Genomic DNA, 9,125 nt, shown 5'->3' with positions numbered 1-9,125 from the left:
TGGTTTATCAGTGATCTTATATGTACAACCCCACTATGTCAATATTAAATGCATGCCTTCACCTTGGCGTTCCTTCCAAGGTTCATATCTGTGTATCTGTGTGTATTGTGTCACTGGGTACAAGTGTAGGAGAGTGTGGGTGTGACAGCCACTCAGCCTAAATGTTGGCACATCACAGCGTCTTTAATAATAGTAAAAGAGTTGCATGTTCCCTTGTTTTCCAGGAGGTATGCCAGTGCCTGAGGTGGCGTCTGACACTGCCAGCGCTGCCACCATGTTGAGCCCCGTCCTCAACGCCTCCAACGGAGACGGCTCAGAGTCTGAAACCACCTCCGCCATCCTCGCCTCCGTCAAGGAACAGGTTAGAACTGTGTGTGTGTGTGTGTGTGTGTGTGTGTGTGTGCATGCAACATACATAGAGGGTTGTCAGTATTAATGAAATATGAACACCAGAAAGTAGTGAGGATAATTCCCCCAGTCCTTTCTGGGTGAGTCAGGGCGACAGTAAACAGCAAACATAAATGATGGAGCGCCCATCTGAGCTAATGTGTCACAAATATGTCACCACATTTTGATCTGTTTGCAGAACGTCCTCGGCTACAACCTCTCAATGTAATTTTGACAATGCTCTAATGTGGTGGGATGCATTGTTGTATATGTTGCCAAAGTCTGAGCATCTTTCTTGGAGACACTGTGTGTGATGAAGGGGTAAAGGACAAGACAAAGCACACACCTTGATTCATTTTTTCAGTAAAGCTAACGTTAGGCTGTAGAGCTGTGCGTTGGCGTTTATTATGTATTTATGAAGGTTAGAATATTCATGACTCAATGACCAGAATATGTCTTGATGTGTGAACCCCTGTTAATGTCTCTTTCATTTTGACTGCTAGATGTCTCTTGTTAAATTATTGTTTAGACTTGTACTGACATGTAGATTATTCCTAATGTGTGTAAGGTTTGCTGTTCACTTACATGCTATGTTTTGACATATGTTAAAGGCATAGATCAACACATTCTCACTCCCAGCTCGTCAAATACAGTGCCTTTGTCAGTGGCCCTACACTATAAAAAAATAGATGAGATTACTTACAATTTCAAAGTGTCACACTGTAATAGATTTTAGAAATAAACTTTAAAAAGTTTTGCTGACCTATTTGAGCTATTTTACTTTTCTTCTTTAGAAAAACTTGAATCTTTGAGTTTTATAAATTAAAAAAAAACGAAAAAAATGCAAAAATTGTCACAGCTGCGAACCTGATTTGTCTTTTTTTAGTGCCTTACAAATTAAATACTTTAACTTTAATATTTTTCAAAATACTTGAGTTTCTAAAATTCAAAGCTTTACGTCTATTTAAAGAAGAAAAGTAAAACATCTAGACAAAAGATCAGTAGTTCGTAAAACTTTTTCAAAACTTAAGAATCTGAGCTTAAAACTCAAAAATCTATTGCAGTCTTTTTACAGTGTATCCTTGAATCTATAACACTGAGGGTACACCTCTAGGGTCAATTTGCACGTCAAGAAACCACAGTTAAGTTAGCAGTAGTAAATATGCAACGTCCAGTTAGAATGTCAAAAATGAAGGCAATGAAAAGAATTGCATAGGTTTAGGAAGCAAAACTACATGGGGTAGGAAAATAAAGGCTACCTATTAAGTATGTTCCGTAAGTTCACATATATAACGTTACATACGCTACAGGGGTGTCTCAGGGTCAGACTGAAGCAGAGGGGTCATTGACCGAGCTGCTGTACTTGATGTGTTGGGAGTGAGAACAAGCTGAATACATGGAAGTTATATTATATTATCAGGCTTCAAACATACATGTCATTTCCTGAACACCAAAGGGATGTGGACAAAACCTTGGGGGTAATTAGGACAAGATGTTTCATACAGACATTTCACAAATATTGTAAAACAGCTATAAAGGAAGATTTCTATAGAAAAAAAAAACTACTCTGGGTTTCAAAATCTTTCATTCCACAAAAATCAAATTCAATGCTGTATGACCCATTATTAGATTATGATTAGCAGTTATTCAAGTTGCACTGATCTGTCTTTCAGAGTCTGACACAGTTTTATAATGTCACCAACTTAAAAGATTAATTTAATAGCAGGCTGAAAGTCAGTCAGTGTTTCCCTGCATGCTGGAGTACACTTCTACATCACATGTTTGATAAAGGTGTGTAATTAAACCAGTGGAGGCAGATTTCCTGCTGGTCCTCAGATGTTATTTAACCAACCAACTAATCCCACACAGAAAAAGATTGATTATTTCTGTGGAAATGGACACTCCTGTGAGCAGCACCATTTATTTAGTGTTGTACAACAAAAAATGAGACAAGATTTGAGATGTGGGTGTTCTCATATCTGACCTGTTTAGTTAAAACAAACGCTAGTGCATTTTCCCATCTGGTGCAGTTCATTTGTTGCTTTAAAGCCAAATGGACAAAGCACTTATGGTAGTACAAGAAGTGCATGAATTTAAAGCTGATTATTTGGTAACCATGGATGATGTGTGCATCAGCACATGAGAGCCGGTATTTTCCGTGATCGATGATGATCGTGATCGAAAGTGAAAAGAAGTTTGTTGTGTTTGTTTAGTAATCTCTCCCAGCTCTGGTGATGTAATATTGTCCCAACAACCCGTTATTCCGGTACCCCCAATTGTTGGACAGTCTGTTATCCTGAAAACAAATGTCCATTGATCCAAAGGTCCATCGATTCAAAAAGAAACACTCTCCTTGAACCTGAGGTCTAAACAATAGGCAGTTCCCACACCTCCTCTAAAATATTTTTCATTCAAGTTCAGTGCCAAAAATCTAGTTGCAGTCTTGACTAATAATGCTCATAATTATTTTTTTCTTTGTGAGCTCTGTTTGAATACCAGAGAAAATAAATGTACACATAAGAGGCATTAAAGTGCTGCATCAGAGGTAAGAGTTAATCCCCACTGCTGATTTTTTGTGGTGGACTCACTGGTTTTGCAGATGATTAAATGTTGTATGCTCAAGTCCACAGTTTAACAAGATTAAAGGTCTACAACAACAAGCAGCCTCTTGTGGCTGTGCTCATTACATACCAGGAGACAAATATTGTTAAATTGGATGAAAATGGAAAAACAACTTTGCTGCTGCTGCTAAGAACTGCAAAATTCTGAATGGCGAAATGGAAGTTTTGACCTTTTGCTGATGGTGCTTGACAGAAAAGTCAGGGGATCATTTGGGTTTACCCTCTGAGGACCATTTATGTCACTGCCAAATTTAATGTTAATCCATCCAGAAGTTGTCCAGATATTTTAATCTGGGCCAAAGTGTTGAACAGATGGACTGTTGATGTACTGGCATTGCCACCCCCAAGCGACACTAACCAGTGCATTTCAAAATGACTTCCAATCAGCTTATTCTCCCATAGGATTAGTACCAATCAACATATAGTGAATATAGAACAGATTAAATGTGATTAGTTAGTGAGATCTCATTATGTGTGTAAACTTAGCGGGGAAATCTATCAATTTTAAGCAGCGTGTTTGCATGTCTGAGGGAGCGCTACTGCATATGTTAAAGGAGTTGTATAAAGCCTTTGGTGGTTCCAGCAGCTTGGCATTGCCAAACCATTTCACAAATGTGAATTAGTCTGGAATCTGTGAGTTCATTTTTGATTTCACTTTAAACAGGCACAGACCAAAACGCTTCTGAGTACAAGTGGATAGAGCTTTAACCAGTCTGTGTACTATTCATTTTGTAGCAGATTCAACATAATAAGTTCCAGCCATCTTTGTTGTTTATGATAAGTGCTTCATAAGCCAATAAGGTTGCGCTTCACTGTATGGTCATCAAACCATATTAGATAAATGGTTGTGATTGATCACTGACCAGATCCAGAATGGGTAGAATCTGAATGGGAACTCTGAACGGGAGGTAATTTTTTTTTCCCAGGATGGTAAAGGCATGACCTGCCCTACTCTGCCTCTTACTGACTTACCCTGATATTCTTACCCTAACCCTACCTAATCATACTTGTCTTGCCTAAACCTACCCAGCTTAAACACCTCAAACCCACAAAGTCAATGAGTACCAGCCAATCAGAGTCAGAGTAGGGTGCGTCAAAAAATTGAGCAGTGGAGGGAGGCCAGAGGTGTATTTATCAGAGCAAAAAACACAAGCTCACTGATCCGTCTGGTTCTCAGGCTATGGCTCCAGAGGGAGCTGCATAAAATATGAAATTTGATGCTGCCTCAAGTGACATCACTTGAGACGGCTTCGATTTGGTCTGAAGACAACGAGAGAAACAAATCTGGGGGTTTGAAGTTAGAAAGAGGTCACCAAACCATACCAGACCTCTCAGACTGCTCCTCATCTATCCTTGAGGTTAGCATAACACGCCCAGACCTCCAACTGAACTGTCAGCAGTTGAGTTTTATTGTGGGCCATTTAGGCATCAGGTTTTGGGAAGGAGGAAGAATGCATGGAATAAAAAAAAACATGATATTTCTGTTTAGTTCTGTTGTATTGATTTTGATCCTTTCTTTCAAAAGACTTTGCAACATAAGTCAGTGGTATAGGAGAGCAATGCTAAAACTGTGGAGAACTCCTTTAGTGCTGGATAGCAGCACTTTGAATGTTGGCTGGGTCTGGAAGTGGTCAGAGAACACGGGTGTTTGCGCACGCAGTGTGTGGGTTAACAGTTCGAGTGGATACTTGATACCGTGGACACTGTGTGTGTCCTTGAGTACTACAGTGTGATGCGAGGAAGTGCACTCTGAGATGCAGATGCTAAAGATAGCCAGTGAAAACGCTGAGAGTAGAGAAATAATGGCTTCTGCATGTTTCAGACTGAAACCTCACCGTGAGATACTACAATGTTCTGGAAGTCCATGCTAAGTAGGTCATGTTGACTCGGACACACACACACACACACACACACACAAACACACAGGTCATGTGCACACTTTCAGATGATCTAGGGCATGGTAATGGCCTTCTGGTGAGAATGTGTGAAAAAAAAAAAGGTGGAGGAGAGGAAAAGTAAAAGGAGTGTCAGCTATTTGAAGAAAGTGATAGTTATAGAAATAGATAGCTGCTCGCCACCTCCCTTCTTCTCCCTCTTCCAGCTGGAGTCGTTATATTTCATGCTCCTGCGCCACAGTGAAGTTATTATTATTTTTTAAGCCAGTCATTTGTCACTTCTTTCATACTTGTTTTGCAGTGTGTAATTTTTCAATACATTGGGGCCTTTGCCAGAGTTTGTAACCAGACTGTAGAGAGGAAGCTGGGGTGTATTTTTCTGGAGTCTTTCCATGCACACACACACACACACACACACACACACACACACACACACACACACACACACACACACACACAGAGTCATGTTTTCATTACTTTAGAGGACATTGCATTGACTCACATTCACTTCCTGGAGACTTACCCTAAACTTACCTATTCCAATGACTTACCTAACCCTATTGACTGAATTGGCCTCATAGATATTAAGATATATACACATAAATACACTTCTTTTATTTGACCTTATTAACCTTTGTGTGTTTTCATGTTGAAGTTTGTTTTATAGCACTTATTCATCTTTTTATAGCGCTTACCTTTACAGTTTTTATGTGTGTGTTATGCCTCGCCCCCACAGTGTATAAATATATGCATATATGAATGTGCCAGACATTCCAATTAATTTGATGTATTATAAAAAACACATCTTACGTGATTATTATTAATCCTGTTATTTATATCATATCTCATGATATTTTATATCATAAATGGTCATTTTTACAGACTTCATCCAGTGGAGAGACCCTGGAAGTCTGGAGAGTTTTTATGAAAAGTGATGCTCCCACTGTCCCCAGCTGTGCCTGTGACCTTTCAAACCTTTTTTTTTAATTTTATTTCTTGATGGAGGGATTTTAACTATTAATATTTGGTTTAATAAGAGACTTTTTAAAAGTCTTTTTAACACTTACGGTCTATAATGCTGCATGCTATGTTTTGACCCCTTCAACCCTAACCCTAATCATAAACCCTAAAATGTACGATTTATGTAATGGGGACTTGTGTTTTGTCCCCATAAGGCAAGCGAGTTCCCACCATGTCACCATGTGAGTGTGTAAACAGGTTCATGCCCCCACAACATTAGTCATACATACACACTGTCCGCTTCCTGTTCATTTTGGTTTGTAAAGACAAGGTCAGGCATGAGAGACCAAGAAAAGGCTTCACACACACTTGGATACATGGACGCACAAACACGCGGCCCGCAGACACACACACACACACACACTCGTGTACATGCTGCCAATCAGATTCTTTTGCCTCTGCTGACTCACACCAGGAGATCCCTGCCGCTGTTTCTCCTCTGTTTCCTGCTACCCACATGAGATTGATTAGCCATTCGACGTCGTATTTATCACATCTGTCAGCTTTTGTCCTCGTATCATTCATCATCTCTGCTGTCAACACATCTGCTGTTGGGGGAGCGCAGTGTGAAGTGGCTGCTCTGAAAGAGTTTCATTCCAATGTGAGATGTGCCTATTTGAGAAATCTGACGTATTGTCATATTGAATGACAGATCAAGTGAAAGTGGCACAGTGTATTGAATAGCTGTCTTTCGCTTGCAGCCTGGTAACATTTGACAATCCAGTCAGTTTTGAGATGTTGAATGTTTGTTTAAAAAAATCCTCAAAACAGTTTTGTCCTATCAGCAGACAGGGACCTACAGCAGTTAAAAACAAAATCCTTCTTTTTGTTTTTGAAATATGAATTCAGAAAATCAATGTTTCTTTTCTGGTGCTTCAAGCCTCTTTGTTGGTGCAAAATAATCCAGTTGCATTTTAACATATTTCCTAAAGGACCATACCAAGGTTTTGTGCAAGTCTAATGTAAGAAAGACAGCATAGCTATATATTGTGTGTTTTGACTCACGAAATTATGTGGTGTTTTCTCATAGAAACTGAAAACACAGGAGGAGGGAATAAAACTTTCTACAAATAGAGGCTGCATTTGATCTAACAGCACTGGCGGGCCACTGCAGAGGAAATTGCATCTGAAAGTTGTGCTAATGGTTTGGAAAAGCAGGTGTCCTAACACTTGGCCGTAAATAGCTGGAACAAGAAAAACCCTTAAATGACAACAGTAAATTTCAATTTGTTTAACTCTTAAAGGAATAATTTGACACTTTTCAAGTGGATGTCCAGTCAGTGCTGATGTTAAATGCAGTCAATTGAGGCAATAAATTCCACAGTGTCACCAGTTCACCAATTCCACATATTCAGCATGATGTTCATTTTGTAAATTATAGCTCTGTTTAGAGTAGAATAGACATAAAGCAGGGTTGGCTTTAGAGCGTGGCTACCTCATTGATAAATTGCTACCATGGTGACCTGTCAAGTTGCTACCACATTGACCTCAGCTCCACCCTCATGTCCAATTATGGTCACCTATGGCCCTCAAAAGCCAAGATGGCGATAATGCCAAACTCAACTCAAACCTTCAAATGACATTCCCATCAGCCTCAGGTGAGCTTTGTGTTTAGTGCAAATTAGCAAATGGTAGAATGGTAGTATGTTAACCTTACATGATGAACATGGTAAACATTAGACTTGCTTAACATCAGCATGTTAGCATCATCATTCTAAGAATGTTATATGCTTAACTTCTAGCTGAAAGTACTCCTGTCCCTGTGCACAGTCTCAAAGAGCCACTAGCATAGCTGTAGACTCTTCAATTTTATTTAAAAATAACGCTTTAGATTTGTAGTATTTATCTGTCCATTCTATTAGTGTTGAGAGCCGAACTAACACACATGGTTGGTTGTGATCCTTCTGTGGGATTTAATAACACAAAGAAAGCTATATAATAATCTAAGTCATCCTTTAGAATCTACTTTAAATGATCATTCTCCAGGAGCACTCCGTTCAGCTCCATGAAATACACAAGACAAAACACCAGCAACATAGGACCCACTACTTCTCAAACATTATTGTTACCTTTCCGTTTCCCTTTGAGGCCCCCTGCTTTAATATGTGTGTTCTGACTTAAACGACTCACACAGATTCAGTCTTGTCTGGTTACACACCGCTGCATCAGGCCAGGTCCTTTAAGCTTATTAAGTAGAACTGACAGCTTTTTTTTTTTTTTTAATCAATACGTAGTCAACAAACAAAAAAGAAAATTAAGAATGACCAAAAATCTTGCACATTTAATGACCATAACTCACAAACTTAAACACTGATATTGCCACATGCAAATCAGATGCGCTGTAGCTCAGCTCATTTACATATGCAATCTTTGTAAATACCCAAATGAAGAAATTAACTGATGATAATGAGCAGTAGGCTGGGTAGATATTCTCCATTGTGATTACAGTTATACAAACAGACTAGGAGTTTGATTGTCGCGTGAGAGGTCTCGAGTTTAAAAACTGGACGAGCCCACACATGTCGCCGGATAAAATTTGAGGATTATTAAGTAAATAAAAGAAAACAAGTAATAAAGAAATAAAGAAAGTGGTGTGGATAGACTCTGGTTCTGCAGATTCTGCCATCTGAGAAAGAGCGTGGGAGGTGGAGGAAGGGCCTTTTGTAGGTGGACCAGGTGCCACTGATTGGATAGGAGGAGTTAGTTGATTCACAACACACTGCAATCAACCAAACCTGACAGACAATCAAAGTTTTCAGGGATAAACCCACAATGAAGATAAAAACATATCGTGATCCTCATCAGAGAGAGCAACCATGTTTTCTTGTTCTTTTTATTCCAAAGCTGATAAGCACAAAACATTACTGCTTTGCATTGCATTTTTGCATTTCCATCATGTTGGCAACATGACCTCCTGCCTTATTAAGTAACATTTAACATTTAATTATCATAACTCACAGAAATCTTTTAATTTAAACACTGATACTGCCACATGCAAATCAGTGCTGGACGACACTCAAGGCAAGCACCATAAAGGAAGAAAAAAAAAGGTTGGATAGTTTTATTAGTCAAATAAAATAAAACAAGTAATAAAGGAAGTGGTGTGGAGAGACGCTGCTGCTGCAGAATCTGCCGTTAGAGGTAGAGTGTGGGAGATGGAGGAAGGTCCTTTTGTAGGTGGATCGGGTTCTATTGATTGGAT

General features: G+C 39.2%; 1 protein-coding gene across 7 annotated transcripts in view; it reads left to right on the top strand.

The window, feature by feature from the left end:
- The first annotated feature begins 226 nt into the window (after positions 1-226).
- ctnnd2b (catenin (cadherin-associated protein), delta 2b) overlaps positions 227-9,125 on the top strand; it is a 192,556-nt gene continuing 183,657 nt past the window's right edge. For 6 of the 7 annotated variants that reach the window (XM_084732043.1, XM_084732034.1, XM_084732038.1 and 3 more), the window contains exon 1: positions 230-361. In XM_084732043.1, coding sequence (XP_084588169.1) covers positions 230-361 — 132 coding nt within the window. Of the gene's footprint in view, positions 362-9,125 lie in introns of all 7 variants that reach the window. The other variant, XM_084732042.1, reaches the window with a different exon arrangement.

Source organism: Lutjanus erythropterus, chromosome 12, assembly GCF_056507025.1.
Source record: "Lutjanus erythropterus isolate fLutEry1 chromosome 12, fLutEry1.hap2, whole genome shotgun sequence".
In the NCBI taxonomy this organism is placed as follows: domain Eukaryota; kingdom Metazoa; phylum Chordata; class Actinopteri; order Lutjaniformes; family Lutjanidae; genus Lutjanus; species Lutjanus erythropterus.
The sequence above is the reverse complement of the archived record's forward strand: the minus strand, read 5'-3'. Positions and strand labels throughout refer to the sequence as shown.